Here is a 21,652-nt window from a genome sequence, read left to right on the forward strand (position 1 = left end):
GAGGATAACATGCTAGAAAGGTCTCCTTCCGCTGGTCTGTCATGACCAACTCTGGGCTCCGAGTCAAAACACTGCCTTCCCCTTAAATTTTTCTCTAAATAACCAACTATGAGAAGCCCAAGACAAACAGGTAAAGTCAGGTTTTCAGTACTTCTTTTTGAGGTCTTCCAGTCTGAAATATTTTCAAGTGACATATTTGTCTTTTAAGTCATGAAACTCGCCTCACCTAATAATCATAGCTTCCTTCAAGCTACTCTTTAAAAATAAATCAAATAAGGGCGACTGGGTGGCTCAGTCCGTCAAGCGGCTGTCTTCGGCTCAGGTCATGATTCCAGGTTCCTGAGATCGAGCCCCACATCAGGCTCCCTGCTCAGCAGAGAACCTGCTTCTCCCTTTCCCTCTGCCTGCCGTTCTGCCTACTTGTGCTCTCTCTCTATCTCTCTTCAAATAAATAAAATCTTAAAAAAATAAGTCAAATAAAATCAGAGAATACGGTTAAAATATCAAAATAGAGAATACAGTTGCCTGCATCCACACTTATTTCCAAAGGGAGAAGATATTTGTAAAGGTGAGTCCTAATTCTGATATACTGATGAGTTCAAAATCCTCATGCACAATATGAACTGTGAGAATGATAGCTAGCATGTATTAAGAACATGATATATGCCAAGTATTGTTCTAAAACTCTTGTACGTATTAGCTCATTTCATCCTCATCATAACTCTGTGGATGGTACCATCTTTACACCCTTTTTACCTATGAAACAATGCGACCTGATTTACTTAAAGTCTCAAGTCAAGACAGTCTGGTTTGAGAGCTGATGCCCTCCCCCGGTAAAAAACTGTTTTAAAAAAATTATTCTGTTATGCTATTCTTAACACTGTGGGAAGGCAGGGGACTATCTTGAGAAATTCGTTTTTCCATGAGAAGGGTTTTAGATTATCTGTGAATTCTAGAACTATAGCTCGATTCCATTTGGAGGTAACTCGAGCGCTCTGCACACGCTTGCTTTGGGAGCGTCCACGTTTATAAACAAGCCCGCACTGGAATTCAGCCTGACTTTTGAGTTGGTCCATGGAAAATGCAAGTATGTAATACAATCAGACTTCATTTGGGCCATCCTTTAGCTGCTTAGGTACACTGGCAATGAAAGAGCTGAAGCCATAAACTTGGCAGCGACTTCAAAATATCCAGTTGGTCCTGGAATGTCAACATGCTCATTTATGTACATTTATTGCTCCTCACTGTCCAAATCTACCCTGAGTCTCCAATCAAGAAGAAGGACTGATAGGTACACTGCTAATATGACGTGACTGGGGACAATACAGAGTGACATGACCCGAGGTGATGAAGGGAACACTTATGTATGGTTCCCCGACCATCCCCTCCCCATCCCTGCCACACATCCCGATGCATATCACATCCTTGCCTTGGCAGTCACAGACAGAAAAGCCCAAAGATATTTACGAAGCTGCATCTGTCAACAACACCAATGGTCCACCCGAAATGCTGTCAGCATGCAGACTGACTCATCCCTGCTGTCCATATGTACTACGTCCCCTTGCCTTCGGTTCTAGCTGTGCTTCGCGGGGCCAGTGGGGCATGGCCCCAGAGCCACCACGCCTTTCCCAAAGACCTAGGGATGTGGGGCTGGAAAGAAGAGAGTCATCGAGTTCACATTTGTCCCATTAAGAGGGAAAGGCAGCAAGGGAGGAATCTAGGACCAGGACAGAGAGGAAGAAAACATTAAAAATCAACAAAATCTGTACATTTGTGGTTGCTTCGGCAACCTTCCAGAACAGTGCAAGGATACCCGTTCCTGGCCCCATAACACGAAGGCTAAAGTAGCTACTTTGTTTCATATTCAGAACCATAGTTTATCCTTCATATATGCCTGAATTTACAGCAAATACATGGGACTATAGCTGAACAATACGCTCATGTCCTAAGTGTACGGAATTCTCCAATACACCACTGTCTCCAGAGAGTAATTCCATAATTTCCTATTTGAATTTTTGATTGACCTAGATGCTAGGGAAATGTCTTACAACTTCTGAAAATATTTTCTCTCCATTAAAGAGGAATCACTGTCTCTCTTCTTCAGAAAACATTCTGCACATACCGATTTAAATCTTGCACCCAAAACTCATGGGCCAAAATGGCATATTCAACACGAACACCAAACGGCACATGATTTCATTTTTCTTTGAGATTGAGAAGCTTATTTTGAGATCTCTCTGAACCTGGGGCATTTCATTGTGATTTTAACTTGTATGGCATAAAAGAAGGGTAAACATAGCAGCTGGTACATGAGCTGAGATGGTGTGCCAGTAGGCAGGGTCTGTCCGGGCAGTTTGGGGAAGGTATTCCCAAAGATCTTCTCACTTCAGGAGTGGGGGGGGGGGGGGGGGGAAGGTACACAGTACAAACTCTTTCACCTAAGGTAGTCAACCCCCAAACAGGGAGAGTTTTCACTTACCATCCACCACTATTTGCCTCATCTACACTAAAAAAAAAAATAGAAAACCAAGAACATGGCCAACCTGAATTTTAAATCCCATGGTGGTAATCTGGGATAAGACAAGGTTTCTTTGAGGCTGATGAATGAGAATTGTTTTTTCTCCTTAAAAAAGAAAATCATTCCTGTCTTTTAGGAGAGAGATAAAGGCAAAAGACACATAAAGTAATGAGCTTAAAATGGATTGTCACTTCTTAAAAAAAAATGCGCTAGGTCAGTGGGTTTTTTCTGTAGAACTAGTTACGTGAAATTCGGTTATAGGTGAATAAAGAAACCAGAGAGATAAGGATGTCACATTAATGAAAAAAGAATTCTTAAATTCCTGCCCCTTTTGATGTTTCCCTTGACAATTAGTATTCCCGTCCTCACCAGATGATAAAAAACTCTAGGCAAATTTCCAAAGGAAGTAAGCAATAAGATATGTTTTGAGGGAAAGAAAGAGTGAAGGAGGAAAAAAAAGAAGAGAGACTACGGGAATTGAGAAAGTAAAGAAGAAAGTAGAAGAAGAGCTTCTGGGACCTGAAATAAGTATGGCATTAATTTTTTTCCCACCAAGTCTTAGTCTTGGCAGGCTTCTGCTAAAATGCAGGAATTTCATGGATGTGGGAACTGGTGATGGAAAATGCATTATTATACACAACAATCGTTGTACTTGAGAGGAACTATATGGGAAAAAATAACACCCTAGAATAAATACAAATGAAATTCATGTATCAAAACCAATACTGTGAAAATAGTTTAAATGTTTCTTGAATTTATATCTAGTCATTAACCTAAATGCAGATTTTAGTTCGAGCTACACTTCTGCCTCATGGTCAGAAGGCCTGAAAACCCGTGGTGTGGAAAATTGGCAGGATAAAGAATATTGAATTGGTCTCCATGGAAAAACAGGTTTTGGCAGCTATAACCTCCTCCTTGAATGGGTCCCCCCACCCAAGTCAAATTCTCCTCCCTATTTCACTCTGGTCCCAGGAAAGAGACCAAGGGAAGACCACATATTAGTTTAGCAGCAAGCAGATAGGTGTCAACTTGGCCAGTCACCAGAGGACCTTCCTCATTGGCCTTGAATCCCATGGTTGGCGTGAGCCGCCCCTCCCCCCAAGTCCCAAACCTAGACTCCCCCTCTGAGATCACAGAGGCTGGAGGTTTCCATTTCTACTGACTTTGGTTTCCTTCTTCCTTGGAGAAGAAAGTGGGGTGAGGCACCTGCCTTATGCCATGACCTTGCCTTACGCCATGACGCAATTCACAAATGAAACTGATCAATTCATTCGCAGAAATCCTTAACATTTTCTGCCCCCCTCCACTCCTACTCCCAACCTATTTGCATCCACATTCGGTCTGCTCACCTCAGGGAAAGGAGACATTTCCCCAGAGTTTTATTTAGGCTAGAGGACAGAATCAGGGATTATCCAAAATCGTTCATCCACCTGGTAAGACCCTAACGGCCCCACCCAACCCGGGGGCCCACCTCACTCTCTCCTGGGGCTCCACCAAGCAGCCCAGGGTTAGTGGAGCCTATTTTCTTCCCAGCCTCATGTCCAGCCTCCCCGAGAGCCCACGGCTTGCTCAGCAGGCTCCCTCCAGTGGGTTCGGGGCCCTTTGCATGAGCCAGTTGGAGGGAGCACGTCCTTCCCTCACGTGAATGTTGTATCGGTGTGGTCTGCCTGTGCCTCTCTTGGTGGTTTCACCCTGATCTTTTCTCTCTTTGCAGCTGGTTAATAATCCACTAGCAAGTCAGGCTGCCGCAACAGGAGTCATGGGCTCCGTAGCAAGCTCACAGGCCTTTGGCAATGCTCTCTCCAGTCTTCAGGGGGTCACGGGTCAACTAGTTACTAATGCACAAGGACAGGTGAGTGGGAGACGGGAACAAGAGTGAATTTTTATGGCAGATTGAACTCGGAAAGGAAATGAATTTCTTTTGCATGACAGTGATATGTAACCGCATCCATTCGAGGCAAATAAATAATGTTTACTAGAAATGTCAAGAATAGGAGAAGGGTTGGGAGGTGTTTCTCTCTTTTAGAAGCAAGATTTTTTTTTCCTTCCCCTGGAATGGCTAAGTTTTATTTTGTTTTTATTTCTGTACAATGGCTCATGTTCTGACCTTAACTGAAGGAAATACTTTTCACAACGGGCATTCTTTTTCTTTTTTCTTTTTTTTTTTTAAAAAAAGGTTAATTTTAAAAGTAAGATTTCAGTTCTGCTCTTTGATTTATTCATTCTTTATAAACTTGGACAATGGGGGAAACTGGGAAGTTTCCTTCCCTAGTTGCTCTAAGATTTCTACAGTAGCCCTAAGCAAGCCAATTTCTTAATGTGTGGGGACTTGATGGGAGAGACCAGGGCAGTCTTGAGAGAGCAGAAAAGGGAGGGGTGAGGGCCTCTTGCTGATTCTCCTGGAAGCTCGGCTGGTTCTGGTATGTCTGCAGGTTTACTTCAGTCAGCCGGGGCCAGCAAACCTTCCTCATGTCATGGGCAGCGTGCCTGTTCCCTTACACCCCTCAGGTGCCCGCGTCACGGCCCCCAGGACACTGACAGAGCCTCAGATGAGGGGGGCTCCCCCTTTAAGACCCTAGTAAACCTAAAAGCTGCATGAAAAGCAAACCAGAGTTAAAGCTGAGGGTATCAGAAGTGCCCTCCATTCAAAGGCTTGACACTGTTCCTCAGTGGCTAGGGCACCTCGACCGCAAGTATGGCCATTTCTGAGGATGAAGCACAAGGCAGAAGGAGCTTGCACCCTCTCCAGGATTTTCCCTCCCAGGCTTACTTACTCAGCAGTGAGTTTACGGATCCCTGCTTGGCCTGCTCTGTGGAGAACAGGAATTGCGACGTCTTGAACCCTGTTTTTATTTTACATAAAGAGTAAACAGAGATGCATTATAAGCTAAACCGTCTCAATCTACGTCCCAGGGAAAAAAAGCTGACCTTGTTATATTTCCTGGGCGGGTGCAGGATTGTCCCATCAGAACCCCGAGGGCTGAACGATGGAGCTTGTCAAAGAGCAGCCCCAGGTAATGAATCATCTTATCACAGGTGCACACTACACATATTAAAGGAGGGTTGTATGAACACTGTGCCCTCCACAGTCACCTCTCAATGTCGGCTTTAACCCTTGTTCCAATCCCTTTTCATCAAAGGATCATTTTATGCAGCCAGCTCTAAATGGAGGCTCTCAAAAGCCTATTAAGATTTCTGGAGCGACGGGGTTTTGGCATGGAGGAAAAGTTGGTTATAATATCTATAACTCATACTCAGATCGAGTCGGTCCTAGAAGCTCCCTCCCAGAGTTCTGCCCAAAATAGAACAACCCGATTCATTCCTGCCGGCAGCTGGCCCTTGAGATGTAAATTTTAAGAGTTCAAGATAGAAAGCATATCCGCTGATGTGTATTTCCCCCTGATTTTTCTGGTTCCAGTGTCCAAGGAAAATGTACCACTCTGCCCCACCACTTAAGAGTTTGTGATGGAGAAAATGCTTTATCGCTGAGAAGGAATTATTAGGAGTTTATTCTTCCGGTGATTTAATGGCAGATCATCTTGCCAGTTACAAATCCATCTCCTTCTCAGGGGCTAGAGTTAAGCCTTTATGCTGTTTGGCCTTTGCCAGCCCCACCCCCAGGGATAGCTCTCCCGGCCCATGAGTACCCCACAGGAAAATGAGCTTCCGATTAAAAGCTTGATTGACGCTCTGCATATATTGAATAAGAGTTGATTTTAATTTTAAAATTCTTTTGTTTTAGAAACTGTGCTATGATAGTTGATTTGATAAGGTACACAAACCTCCTAAAGTGAAAAAAAAAATTATATCACAGAGGAATCGATATTGCCCACTCGTGAAGTCTTGTCTGAGAGTTCTAGAAACATGCCCAATGGCATCAGGTACTCCTCCTAGTGCTGGGGAAGACTGAGGTACTAATGTTTCCAAGGTCGATGAACTGGCCACATTCCTGTAGCATTGTGTGTTGGGGGGGGGGATGTTTTAAATCTTTGTAACATAAACACAATCATCTTCCCAGAAAAAAGTGCATGCCTTGTACCTCTTGGCACAAAGATACTTGTGTGAACGTTATGAAGTGGCCAGATTACACCAAAAAGAAGGGCAAAAATTATTTGGGGTGTGTGTGTATGTGTGTGTGTGTGTGTGTTCCTTAGGCTTGTATTAATGTGGTACAAAAAATAAGCCTACATTGGAATCAGGTTAATATAATTAGCCTTGCTCAAAAACCCGTGTAAAATTACTTTATCCAGCCCATTTTCAATTCCTTAAAAAATCTCCAGAGCTTTCCCAGAAAAGGTACAAAGAGAAAACTCTTAATATATTTATAGATCCTTCCATTTGAGTTCTTGACATCAACTATTTTTTTACATTTGAAAGTCTGCCCAGAAGTCATAACATTAAAATCTACACCTAGGTTTGGAAAGCATGTTTTACTCCGCTGATACTTTGGGGAAGTCGGGCTGCAGAGGAGGCACTGGTGGGGGTCCCCTGATTCTTGCTCCCCACTGCTAAGATTCTCTCTCTTGCCTACTTGGAAACCAAGATGGGTTTACCCAGGAAAAGAGCTCTGACTAAATTCAGACCTGCCTGGGATAGGGTTCAAGCTCGACATATTTCTAATTTTGTTTTGTTTTTGTTTTTTAAAGAGTTTATTTATTCATTTGACACAGAGAGAGAGAGAGAGAGAGCACAAGTGGGGGGGGCAGGGAGAGGGAGAAGCAGGCTTCCTGCTGAGCAGGGAGCCCAATGCGGGGCTCGACCCCAGGACCCCGGGATCATGACCTGAGCTGAAGGCAGATGCTTAACGACTGAGCTACCCAGGCGCCCCTCTAATTTTAGACCTTGGGGCAATCAATGACTTAATCTTCCTAAACCAGAGCCTCATCCTCGAAAGTTTAAGGTAACCTCTGTGAGGAGGCCCTGGCCAGTGGCTCATGGTCTCCAGGCAAGGGGCTCTAGGTCTTCCTACACAATGAGACAGATGCCCACCCCACATGGGGAGGGAGTCATGCCCCAACCTCAACAGGAAGAAAGTCCCCCCTGATCTGGGACTTGCAGTTTTGTTTCCTTGTCTTGGAATCTGATTGTTTCCATTTGCTGGATTTCAGTAAATTTAAAGGGATGGGAAATCTCCATATATTTAAGGCTTTTTTTTCTGTTCTTTTTTTTTCCTAACCAGTTCAGTCATTCTTTTACCTTTCTACATCTGCCATTCATTTGTGGTTAATTCAAAAGCCAAACACTATTCCGAAGAGTGATGTGTTTTCATAGAAATACTATATTCTAAAGTCACAAAGCACATATCTTACCCCGGGACTGTTAAAGTTTTTAAAAATGATATCATACCCAACTTCACTCTGAGGTGGCAAGGTAGCAAGTGTCCTCTTGGTAATTTGTGATCATGAAATTTATAATGATTATCACAGTGCTGAGAAAAACATTCTAATTCCCCTTGCTTACCAAATCAGGAACATGATCGTAGGAGTGCAGAAGCCAGACAAAGGAATAAGCACTAGCTAGACATGTGTTTGAATCCCAGCTAGCTCTGTGACCTCAAGCAAATGACTTGAGCTCTCTGAGTTTTGGTTTCACTATGAAATAAGGATAATAAAATCTAAGTCCCTAGATTATGAAGATTAAGTGAGGTAAGGTGTGTAAAAAGCCCACCATCGTGCTTGAGTGTATAGTTAGAGACTCAGTAGTAATAAGCAGCTGCAAAAATCATCATCGTCGTCGTCGTCGTCATCATCATCATCGTGGTTTAGAGTTTGGTCTGGCATTTCTGGAAACCTGTCTTTGGTTTGGATGTATAGCAAGAGGCAGTAGAGCGTACAGGCAAAAAGAATGGGCTCTGGAACCAGGCAGCCATTCATCAGCTGTGAGAACTCTGGCAATTGACTTCCCTCTCGCATGCCTTAATTTCCTCATCTGAAAAATGGGGATAAGGGCGGCCCGCGTGGCTACATCGGTTAAATGTCTACCTTCGTCTCAGGTCATGATCCTAGGGTCCTGGGATGGAGTCCATGCCAGGCTCCTTGCTCAGCGAGGAGTCTGCTTCTCCCTCTGCTCCTGCCCCAACTCATGCCCTCTCTCTCTCTCTCTGTCTCTCAAATAAATAAATGAAGAATCCTAAAAAAGAAAAATAGGGATAAAAAGGGAACCAGCTTCTAGGATTAAAGAGCTCAGCATGGAGTCAGGCACATAGTCATCGTTCAATAATGCTAGCATTCCGTATATGCTGTTATTACTAATTAAGGTGCTATGTGTTTCCAGTTCACACTGTGCACACAAACCCACTATGTGTGTGAGGAGTTGGAGAATGTGAGAATCTTAGCAGTAGAACACTAAGTTATTTTAGGGAAATCCTATCCTTACCCCGGATAGTGCAGTAGGGGTGTGTGTGTGTGTGTGTGTTCTTAACACTCCTTCAGTGGGTATGCTCAGGGTTTGGCAAGTAGATTTACCATCGATTTGTTCAGCTATAGAACTGGATTCCCTATTGCTCCTGGCAATATCTCCTTATTGGCATTATTGCAGAAAAGTAAAAGCAAATGAAATTTCATTTTATCCTGGGGCTAAGGAAAGCATTTTACATTTTAACTGAAGCTCACAATGTTTCCTGATGAAATTAGTTCTCCACCGCTGTGAAATTTTCTTAAGTGGCAACAAGTCAAACCAAAGTCCTTCCCTCCCATCCTTAAAGAGCTAGTCAAATAAAAAAAAAAAAAATCAACTGAACATTACTTTTTTTTTTTTTTTAAGATTTTTATTTATTTATTTGAGAGAGAGAGAACATAAGCAGGGAGAGTCGGAGAAGGAGAAGCGGGCTTCCCGCCCAGCAGGGAGCCCGATGCGGGGCTCCATCCCAGGGCCCTGGGATCATGACCTGAGCCGAAGGCAGACGCTTAACCAACTGAGCCACCAATGCACCCCTACGTTTTTTAATGTATAAAAAGCAGAAAAAAATAAAAAGACTTATTCAACTCATTACTCAAGAATACACACAGCACTGTATGAATAAACAGTGGCTAAGCAGAGCTGCTTTGGCAAGACAGAAGGATTTGCAGTAGGTAGGAGGTACCTTCTAAAAGGACCACGGGCCACGATCAAAGAAAAGCAATCCGCTGATACTAATAGTAGCCTGTGCATTGTAGCTTAGAAAGGACACCCTCGACTGTGCAAAACCGCGGACGGTGAGTCGCCTCTATTCATAGCAACCCTGGGCTGGAGAAGGGCAGGTGCCAAGGCAGGAACACCACCAGCCCCACGTTTGTACACACCACTGGAAGACCATCCTAATACCGTAACTTTTGAATATGTGAAAAATACATGTCTTAGAATTGAAGAAACACGATGCTTACATTGGGGCATTCCTATGAATTAGAACAATCAAAAGCTAAATAGCATTTCTAGAAAGCAGTAGAGCTGCTTAGATCGTGGGCTTTGAAGGAAACAGGTCTGTTTGGCACACATTTCTAGCTATGTGGCATTGGAGAAGTTACAGAACTTTTCTGGGCCCCTGTTTCCTCATCAGTAAAGATGGGAGTGGTAAGACATCTCACATACTTTGTGGTGGGGTTAAACATGAGAGTAGCAGACAATTTGCTCAGCACAGTGCCCGACATGTCTTAAGTATTTAATAAATTATATTAATTTATCAATAAATTCATGTTATAGCTATTCTTTTTTAAATGAAAAGCCAGCAATTGACCCTGAACTATGGGTTGCTAAAGTAATTCAACACATAATTTAAATAGAAAGATGAGAATCTTTTAGAGAAAATCACTGCAAGATGAACGAAGATGAAGTTATAATAAATGCAAATCTCAGCCAGAGAATTGAGATATAATACATTTATTCAGTAAGTATCCATTGAACCTCTCTGTGGGTTTTATTAGATCTGCATAGGAGAACAAATAAAGCCATAGCTGCCCACATTGCAAAACTAATTTCAAACCCTGTGCAAAGGAGGTAAAGTGTGTAACTCCAACAGTGTGACTAGAGCAAATGAGGTGCATTAGACACACCCAGCTAAATCAGTGGATCAGGAATTTAGGCAGGTTCACACATACTATTTTATTTTTTAAAATTATTTATTTATTTATTTATTTGCGAGAGAGTGAGCAAGCACCGGGGTAGGGGAGGTAGGGGCAGAGGAAGAGGAGAGGCAGACTCTCCGCTGAGCAGGGAGCCCGAGGCGGGGCTCAATCCTAGGACCCCAAGATCATGACCTGAGCCGGAGGCAGACGCTTAACCGACCGAAGCACCCAAGCCCCTCTTATTTTACTTTTTATAAGGAAACACATTAAATGTATAAAAAAGTAAATATAATTTTTTACAGGGGTGCCTGGGTGGCTCAGTCAGTTAAGCATCTGACTCTTTAATTTTGGCTCAGGTCTTGATCTCAAGGTCTTGAGTTCAAGCCCCAAGTTGAGCTGCGTGTTGGGCATGGAGCCTACTTAAATAAAATAATAATATAAGCTTCAGTTCTCTTGCTCATTTTTAAAAGAAATAAAACATTACTGATACATCTGAGGCCTTGACACCTTCTCCCCTTAGCCCCCTCACCCTCAAGGTGATAGATACTATGTAACACTGGTAATTCCTTTCATGCAAATTTTGCATCTTTACTAAAAAATGGTATCTTTTTAAAAAGCTACAAAATCATATGTACAGAATACCATTTTTAATACAAAAATAGAGCATATTTGCTTAGACATGTTGCATAACTAAGAATCAAACATGTTTTGTTGAAAATTCAGAGTAGATATCTAAAAATTCAGAGTTGGTGTCTGTATATTTTTCCCTAAATATGAACAGAACAATCTATTTAGATAATGGTTTGGGCCATGTTTTCTAAACCAAAACTCAAAGCAGTCTGACAAAAGATTTTCTTTTCTCATTTGCAAATATTATATGAAGTCTTAAAAAGGTGTAAAAATTCAATCACATGCAGTAGAATACATATCAAATATGCATTTTGTTAATCGCATCTTTTTTTTTTTTTTTTTTTTTTTTTTTTTTTTTTTTTGAGAGGGTGAGAGAGCACGCACGAGCGAGGTCAGGGGCGGAGGGAGAGAGAGAATCCCAAGCAGGCTCCACACCCAGGGCAAGCCGGTCAGGGGGCTCTAGCTCAGGACCCTGAGATCCTGACCCGAGCCTAAACCAAGAGTCGGAGGCTCAACAGACTGAGGCAGCAGGCGCCCCTTAATCGCATTTTTTAACACTTAAAATCAGCTCTTTCCAGAGACTGGGAAATAAATGTTCATGGGGTTAGTAATATTATAAGAATTTTACCCTGGCTTCATCTGAGTAATAAAGATGAGACAATAACAACAATAAACAACCTCAATCTTTCTACTAACATATCAAATTTCCCCTTTGAGCCCGATTGAGAGCTTTATTTCCTCATTTCAGGAGAGGCCATTGCATTAAAGCCCCGTTTCCCTACGTGTGCGCCTTGGAAATGAACGAGCCCCTCGGGGCGGTGCGCAAACGAGGGTTCCCGGGCGGGAGGCGGGGAGGCGCTGGCTTCGCGGCAGATGAGCTCCGACCGGAGCGGGGCGGCTGGGCCCTGACGCGCCACAGACCCCCTTTAACTTTTCTGACCCCGCTTTCGCCAAAACTTCCTGTCCACCCCACATTTCGCAGAATCGACCTCGGCAGAGCACGCTTTGGGAAATGCTGCGGGGAGTCGTTCGCGATCGTTCCTATCCACGTTTTCGATTGCGAGATAATGATTTCAGTCCCAAAGGAGCCCCCTCCCGGGATTTGCGCGCTGTGATTTTGAGGGCGCGCACATCTGGGAGCACGTTTGCAGGGAGCGCAGCTCCGAGCTCGGGGCTGCACCTCGAGCGCGCAGGGCCAACCCCAAGCCCAGCTGGGACGCGCTGCCCCGAGCCCCTGGTCAGGGCCGGAGTGGAGGGGAGCCTGCTGGTGGAGTAACCCCGGGCCTGGCCCTCGGGTCCTGGGTCCTCGCCCTTCTGAGGAGTGGGGCGCCCTTGATGGTAAACGGCGCTAATGAGCCCTGATGGCCCTGGGCTCCGCAGTGATTTCGCGGGAGATGGATTTGATCGGAGGCCTTGCCTCTGCAGAGGCTCAGCTGCTGACACGCGGGACGTAATGGGGTCTCTGAGCCGGTCAACGCCAGCAGCAGAAGCACGCCCTGTCCCTCATCCTGACAGCCAACGGTTCAGCCCACACCTTGGCCGCCCGGCCAGAGGTCGCCCCTCCCTCCCCGCCCCGTGGCTCCTCCTTACCTCCACCATTTCGGAAATGAGAGGGTTAATCCCATTAATGCCAACAGCCCAAAGAGCTGGCCAACTTGAGCTAGAAATAAAGCACCCTCTGAAATCTTTCTTCCTACGCTCCACCCCTCAGTGCAACCTGTCGTGCGCGATTAAAGGAGTGGCCAGAAATACACAATTAAAAAAAAAAAAATCTCGTTTTAGGGGATTTACCCTGTAGATCGAGCCAGAGAGAACCAAGGTCTCTCCTATCTAAAGCAGAACTTTGGATTGCGGTGCTGTTACACTTTTTTTTAAATCTCTGACCACTGCAATTATTTTTTTTTTCTTTTAATTCTTCATCCATGAGTATTTCGTTTTCCTGGGAATAGGGAAATGTGTTCTTGTGTAGGCTCCTGCATGGAGACTGGGCACATCCTTTCTGGGTAAATAGGAAAGGGGCCAATTAACTAATGAAGCAACCTAATTAACAGCTGTAATTCCAAACAGGAAATAAGTTACAAGGCACTATTCACAGACAGCTCCCTCAGAACTGATCCGACTTCTCACATCTTTGTTTGACTAGCAGAGTTCACATTCCAGTTAGTGCACGCTGACTGCAAAATAGTATCACTAGCCCATGTTTGTGTAGCTCATTTCAGTGGCAAAGTTCTAGAACCATGTTCTTAGAAAAGCACTAGGTTCAGGCGAAGTGATTTCTACAAAAGAATAATGGAATTAATGCTACCTCCCAGGCAGTGAGCCTTCACCATGGGGCTGGTATCATCTGTGATCCTCCCAGAGGACTTGACCGTAGTTTGATTACCCCAGCTGTGCACAAGAGCAGACTCTTGGGATGACACCTTTAGGGACTGGCAGAACTGAGATCTGAGTGCAAAGTCCACACGCATCCTCCCATACCACCTTCACTTTCTTGGGTTTAAAGACCTAGGTTCATTTTCTGGATGCTCCATTAGACAGGTCACAGACTCTGGAAACTTTCTCACTCCATCTGCAAATGGGAACTGTAATTCTTGCCCTATCAACCTCAAAGACTTCTCTTGAAGATATATAAATGCACACACTTGAAAACTATAAAAGACTGTAAACCTTGCCAAAATAAATGTTATTTTTTTCATTTTTATTGTTATGTTAATCACCATACATTACATCATTAGTTTTAGATGAAGTGTTCCATGATTCACTGTTTGTGCATAACACCCAGTGCTCCATGCAGAACGTGCCTTTTTTAATACCCACCACCAGGCTAACCCATCCTCCCACCCCCCCTCCCCCCCAGAACCCTCAGTTTGTTTTTCAGAGTCCATCGTCTCTCATGGTTATTTTAATCAATATTCTCACCATTTTTATTTTTGCTGATCAAAGGAACCAGAGAAGAAGATTCAGGGAAATCTCTAAAGAAATGAGATAATCTTGAAAAAAATGACCTCAGATCTCCACTTTATCTTGCCGGGAAAAATCAGACTCAGGGCATCAGGGTCTGGGGGACTGTGGGTCCCCTGCCTTCCAGCCAGGCATCCTAGCCAGGCGGGAAGAGTATGTGGTGTGTGCTTGATATGAGCGCTCACCAAAGTGAGCCTTTCAGAGTTAATAGGAAACTCCATCTCAGTGAATCTTGGGTTGGGGCTTTTTGTAGTATCACACAGCAAAATGATTTTGGAATTGAGGAAGCTCCCAGAATGGCAAAGTACTATACATTTCTATATCCTTCCCTTTGGAAGCTGCCCCTCTAAGGAAGTAAGCCCTTCCAAAGAAAAAGAGAAATATCTAATACTGTATTCTGAGTCTAAGAAACCACTGATAATAAGTTTTACCATCAATTTAAGAACAGCTTTTTTCAGAATGGAAGAAAATACTACCACATTAAACAGATAAATCAACTGTTAGGGCAACCTGATTTCACAAGTATTAAAAATAGAAAAAATGTGGGAGTCTTATGATTGAGGAAGTGTGTTATTTATTTGATAAACAGCCTTAACCAAATCCAGTACCCAAAAGACCGTACTCTGGGCTGTTGACGATGACTCTCTTTTCAGTAATTAGGTTTTAGTAAAAACTCAAGGATGGAAGCGGAAGCTACTTATGTCTCAGTTTTCCCAACTTGATTTGGGTCTGAAGGCGTGGAAAGAGAGGAAGTACTGAATTCTGACTTAGCATCCCTAGATCAACACCAGTTTTTTCAGCAAACAATTTTTTAAAATTTTATTTTATTATGTTATGTTTGTCACCATACAGTACATCATTAATTTTTGATGTAGTGTTCCATGATTCATTGTTTGCATATAACACCCAGTGCTCCATGCAGTACGTGCCATCTTTAATACCCATCACCAGGCTAACCCATCCTCCCACCCCCCCCCCTCTAGAACCCTCAGTTTGTTTCTGAGTCCATCATCTCTTATGGTTCGTCTCTCCCTCTGAATGCCCCCCCCTTCATTTTTCCCTTCCTTCTCCTAATGTCCTCCATGCTATTCTTTATGTTCCACAAATAAGTGAAACCATATGATAATTGACTTTCTCTGCTTGACTTATTTCACTTAGCATAATCTCCTCCAGTTCCATCCATGTTGATGTAAAAGTTGGGTAATCATCCTTTCTGATGGCTGAGTAATATTGCATTGTATATATGGACCACATCTTCTTTATCCATTCATCTGTTGAAGGGTATCTCGGCTCTTTCCACAGTTTGGCTATTGCGGACATTGCCGCTATGAACGTTGGGGTGCATATGGCCCTTCTTTTCACTACATCTGTGTCTTTAGGGTACATACCCATTAGTGCAATTTCAGCGAACAATTTTTATAGTTAAGCAGAACATTCCTAAAGAGGGGAAAACATGAAACTCACACATGAGATGCATTCAAACTCCAAATAAATGTTCACTGGGCCTTTTACTGCACCATATGCCCAATGACGCACCCAACTTCTTTGTTGGCCCATCAGTTGTTGACATGACGCATTCTTAAAGACATGGGCAACATGTCCTCAACTCACAGGCCAATAAGAGAGAAATGAGAACTAGATCGGAAATAGGTAGGAATGGAAAAGTCACAACTCAAAACAGCAGGAGGAGCCAGGTTCAAGTTCAAACGTAAGAACTACTTGGCACGATCCAATTGAATTTAATGCATTCACATAGAACATTGCTCCAAATTACGAATCATCTCATCAGCTAACCTTTTCCATCTTGCAAAAGTAATAATATAAAGTAGATCCTGAGATGTCATAAGGTGGGGGCGTTCAGGGCAACAGCAAAGTGGAGATGTGATACAGCTTTCTACTTTGAAGTGACTGGCATCAATCACGCAGCACCCTGATGCACGAAGAAAACACATTACACACTCCCTAGCTCTGATGCTTATTGATAGATATTCACGAGAACACGGTGTCTCAGAGTTACAGAGGCAGACAGTACCAAGGTCCACGTGGTCCCATGGAAGGCGCCCCCGGTCAGGAGCACAGGCCCCCGAGTTAGACACCATCCCCAGGCAGCTCTGCGACCCCAGGCAAGGCAGCTAGTCTAACTCAGCCGCAGTCTTCTCTCCTGCGCACTGACGACAGTCTCTTCCTCTCTGGGTTGTTAGAGGGAATAGTACTAACAGTAATAAAATTCCTAAATTCCTGCCATCTATTGAGCAATTTCTTTTCTTTTTTTTTTTTAAAAAAAAGACTTTATTATTTATTTGAGAGAGAGAGAGTGAAAGAGCACAAGCAGCGGGGCAGTAGATGGGAAAGGAGAAGCAGGCTCCTCGCCGAGCAGGGAGCCTCACGCAGGGCTCGATCCCAGGACCCCGGGATCATGACCTGAGCCAAAGGCAGACACTCAACCGACTGAGCCACCCAGGTGCCACTATTGAGCACTTTCTACATACCAAAGAGTGCTTAACATTCAATAGATTCTATTATTTCATTTCATCTTTATCACAATCATGGAATATGGCTTATCCCTATTGTACGGATTAACAAACTGCCAAGATCACCCAGCTGGAAACGGCAGAATCCAAACTCAGTCTTGTCCTCTGTCAGAGATGGCTCTTAATCGCTGTGCTCTGATAAGAATTTAAAACTTTTTGTCTTATTCACTGATGTATCCCAAGAGGCTAGAATGACATCTGGCCCACAGTAAGCATAAACACAGTAATAAAATCTGTGGAGTGAATAAATAGAGCATTCATATAAGCTAATCTGCTATTTGATAAGCATTTTACATAAATTCATCATTTCATTTCATTCTTACATTGCTCTTGCCCTAATATCTCTAATTTACAGCTAAGCACACATGGGTTCAGAAAAGTGAACCAGCTTCCCAGGGCCACACAGCTGGTAAGGGAAAGAGTCTGGATTTGAGGGCAGATCTGTTTTCTTTGAAGCTCAGCTTTCCTCTGAGTGAAACTGCTTTCAGTGCCTCGGGAATGAGTGCCTAATACGCAGCCTGCCATACGACAGCCTTTCCTTGAATATCTCGAGCTCCTCACCTGCATATATTTTAATCCACTTAGGGTGGCTGATCTAAAGTAGAGTCTGTTAAATATATTGAGGTTTTACGGGGAAATGCTTTTAAGCATCGAGCATTACTGTACCTGATGAAAATGGCATTATCCATTTACTTAACTTTCTTCAGTTTTTTAAACTACTAACGTTTCGGGGCTGCTGTAAGGAGTAAAAGGGAGAAAGGATGTTAAATGCTTGCCCCAGCCCTGGCACTTAGTGCATAGCAAGCAAACCCCACCCCTGCCATCTTGTTCCCTTGACCATGTGCGTCTTGGAAGCCACGGTCACTCCAGCACGTGGAGGACTAGGCAGAGGATTTTGAGTCCACTGCCCACACCGTTATTAACAGGTTAAGCTGACTGCCTCATTTTCTCTCGATTGTCAGCAACAGAAGGCTAGGCGATGTGTAGTTTGCCTCTCTAACATGACTATGTGGTTGCTGGACTTGATTTAATCAAAAGGCAGGGGCACAGGAATATTACTTGCTAGGTTCATTTAACTACTGCTGGTTTCCCTGATGCTCTGGAATAGAAAACATATCCATCTACCTTCAGTAAACCTCTAGGTGCTGTTAGCAAGCTCTCCCAGGCAACCAAAAGGAAGAGATTTAGTGATATGGATAGCTAGAAAAACAAAGCTCTGTTTTAAACTCACACGGAATTTGAGGATTTCATTGCAAGTTATGGATGGATTTTAATGTAGGATCTTCTCAGTGTCATTGAATTATAAAGCAACTATTTATGGTTTTTAATATAAAAGGTGACACCCTTGGGGAACCTGGGTGGCTCAGTCCGTTAAGCAGCTGCCTTCAGTTCAGGTCATGATCCCAGGGTCCTGGGATCGAGTCCTACATCAAGTCCCACATCAGGCTCCCTGCTCAGCAGGGCGTCTGCTTCTCCCTCTCCCTCTGCCCCTCCCCTGGCTGGTGCTCTCTCTAGCTCATGCTCTCTCTCAAATAAATAAATACAATCTTAAAAAAAACAAAACATATTCCTGATAAGGCTATACTTCAAAAATAGCTTTTGAAATTAAAAATTCCAAAATTCATACCATTGGTATAAATTCTAAATTATTGAGCTTAGAACGGGACAGTTGAAAAATCATTACAGTGGTGGCTTATTCGTTATGATAAATTACATTTTTTCAGGACCACATTTGAAGTACCAGAGTCAATACACACACAGAGAGACATTTAAAATAGGAAGCACGAAACTATGAGAAACCACGCTAGGACGAGTGCAGTGGCCCTCTTCAATCACATCCATCGACACCTGCCCGGTGGTTAGGGGTAAGGGTGCAGATTGGTCACCTCTGAAAATGAGGATGCACTTTTATGAGAAAAACTCATCAGCATAATTCTAATGAGTTACGGTCTTTGTTGTGAGAAATGAGAACCTCCGTGGTCTCACCCTAAAGAACATTAAAAAAACATTACTAAGAGGAAATTGAAAAAGTAATATATGTTGGAGTGATGAAGCAACTTTTTTCTGATTGACCAGATAGATAAATATGGCAAGCAAGTATCAAAATACATTTAATTTTGCCACAACAATGGATATTCTCTTGACAAAAAGCATACGAATCACCTTGGACTCATGAAACTGGGTGGTGATAAATAGATACATCTTTAATGATGCTTGGAGTGGTTTCATTCCCCACCCTTCTTTTTTTTTTTAGACGCTTGTTTTGCTGTTTATATTAATTTAAATTTGGCTTTGTAGGCTGGATGCCCTCAGAGCACTAGGTAATGCTAAATATGTGCAGCACTTTCCTTGAGCAATTGCCAAACATTTCCTTCACTGGGACCAAAGGACCTAGAATGTTGGAGCTCACCGGTCCCTGATTTGGGGTGGTTTTTTGTTTTTTTTGTTTTGTTTGAGGTCATTGCTATCGTTTTTTTTTTTTTCTTCCATCTGGGAAAAAATATAAAATATACAGTTCCTAGGTCCAGAGCTTCATCTAGGGATGTTTACTAAAGCTTCTAAGGACCAAGGCTGAGTCAAACTAAAAGGTGTTCTCCCAAGCAATAAATAACATTAATCTGATTTAGTCACTTAATCTGGCATCAGCAGGCAGAAGCAGAAATACTTCCCCACATTCTAGGTATTTTTTGCTGGTATTAAAACTTAAAGTCTTAGGCAAAGCCATATAAAATCTTACAAAGTTGGTCTTTCTGCAAAATGATGGCTTCACTACAGTTATGATCCTCTTTGGAAGGGAAAAATAATGTTTTCGGAATTCCACAGTGTTAGCAGCTGCAAAGAAAATAAATAGTACTCAGAGTTTAATTTGTAGTCATTGGGGAGGAAGGGAAAGATGGTGAATAACGAATGTTGCCAGTTCATCCTTAAGAATTTGTCTTTGCTATCTGGTACGTGGAACATCCTACTGGACAAATATAACTACTATTAAAACGAAAATGTAAAGCCTCTGCAGAGAATTGGAAATTGGAGCATTAGATCATATTTACAAACATTTTCATTCCCTACCACTGAAAATCAAGTGAGAAGCCAGAAATTGAAACCCCGGGCCACAATGGCTTGAAGGAATTTGCTTTTGTACGAGATGTCCCCACTTGCCCTTGTTATGAATTAACCACGGGCTAAAATATGCATTCTTTAAATTCCAATTCAGGTTCTCTATAGGAAAGTTATAATACCTTCATAGATGAAGAGGGGTGAGCTGTGTGAGAGCACGGTGGGGCTGAGCCCTTGTTTACTACAAAATGAATTCATATAGGTCCTTGTAGTGGAATCAAGAAGACAGAGGTCTTATGACAGCCATGTGGTCGCTGAGGAGGAACATGGTTCTGTGCAAACTGAAGGGAATTCCCCACCATACGCCTGTCCTTCCTCTCTCTAGTGGGAAACCAGCAGTTTCTGTTTATGTTCTTGGGGACCAGAGGTCCCAATGGATCTACCTCTACCTACCTCCCTGATGGTTGCCTGATTGCCACCTGACTTCTCCAGGCATCAAAACCATTTCTTCTTTTTTCTTTTTTTTACAATCAAAGTGATTTTAAAACAAAAGTGAGAGTCATCAGATATTTCTCAGACTCCCAAAATCTAGAACGGTGCCTAGCACCTAGTGGCCTTCTTCAAAGATTAAACAAAAAAAAAACCTGCTACTTTTCAAGAGAAAATAAGAATCTATTTCAATGAAGGGTGAATTCAGCTATCCAGGTACGCATGTGAGTGGGCAGTCAGTCCTCAAAAGGAGGGACCGCGGGAGATCACCTCAAGCCACTGACAAATGCAGCAGTTTCCCAGAAGGAGAAAAGAGCCTGCAGGAACTCGTCAAGAGAAGGGGCTGTAGCGTTATGTAATTGCTGCCATCTTGACCATCCTGCTTACTGGAAACCTAGGATTTCTTCTTCATTGGCCGGTTGCTGGTTCCATAGACAGCAAGATTTACAGAATGCTCTTGTTAATCCAAAAGAAAGGATTTTCATGAATTCAGATGGCTGGGCAATTTCCCGGTCTTCTACAGTAAGAATGAGAGCAGGTGGTAGGGCTGGGTGCACAGCAGAGCCCCGAAAGGATTTGCTGAGTGAGTGAGTAAGTGAGTGAATATATAAGGGATTAATTTGTGCATGAAGCAAATGTATGAATAAAACAACACTCTTTGGGGCACCTGGGTGGCTCAGATGCTTAAGCGTCTGCCTTCGGTCAGATCATGATCTCCAGGTCCTGGGATCGAGACCCACATCAGGCTCCCAGCTCAGCGGGGAGTCTGTTTCTCCCTCCCTCTGCCTCTCCCCCTGCTGGTGCTCTCTCTGCCTTTCTCTCTCTCTAATGAATAAATAAAAAACAAAAACAAAAACAAAAAAAACCCACCCACTCTTAATGTTGAAGCCATTCAGAATAAAGCAAAGATGTTCAATTACTGGCTTTTCCAGATAAGGTTGAAGAGATTTTTATCCCTTTGTTAGAATCATCTAGTCACTCCAATCCCCTACTCTTTCTGACAGTGAAAGAGTTGCTAATATGTCTGTATTATCTCTTCATATAAAAATACTTTTAATATGTAAATATTAATATTCATATAAACAACCAAACAAACCAATTGCTAACCATAAGTGATAAATTTCCAAGGGAAAGTTGGGCATGGAACAAAGTGGCAATTTCTCCTTCCATTTCCAGAAGAATCTCTCCAAATTCCACTTCCCTTGCCCAAAGAAAATTGCATTTAGTGCTGAGAGTCTTGTTTATTTATGCTTTGCTGGGAGAACCTTTTCTGTATCACTGGGTATTTCTGTCGAGTCCCAGATGAAGCCAGTCAACTTTGGATTCCACATCAGGCCCAATCAAACCTTGAGCTAATATTTTGCAAAATTCACTCTCCCTCCTCCATCTTCCTCATCCCACTTTCTAGTTAAGTAAAAGCAGAGTGGTAG

General features: G+C 43.0%; 1 protein-coding gene across 1 annotated transcript in view; it reads left to right on the forward strand.

The window, feature by feature from the left end:
- Window positions 1–21,652, forward strand: part of POU6F2 (POU class 6 homeobox 2) — a 478,894-nt gene that overhangs the window by 421,487 nt on the left and 35,755 nt on the right. The window contains exon 6 of the mRNA XM_064575615.1: window positions 4,233–4,370. Within this exon, the coding sequence (XP_064431685.1) occupies window positions 4,233–4,370 (138 nt within the window). The remainder of the gene's footprint in view (window positions 1–4,232; window positions 4,371–21,652) is intronic.

This window comes from Mirounga angustirostris, unplaced genomic scaffold, assembly GCF_029215605.1.
Source record: "Mirounga angustirostris isolate CCGP_5_RB_7025 unplaced genomic scaffold, mMirAng1.0.hap1 SCAF_12, whole genome shotgun sequence".
In the NCBI taxonomy this organism is placed as follows: domain Eukaryota; kingdom Metazoa; phylum Chordata; class Mammalia; order Carnivora; family Phocidae; genus Mirounga; species Mirounga angustirostris.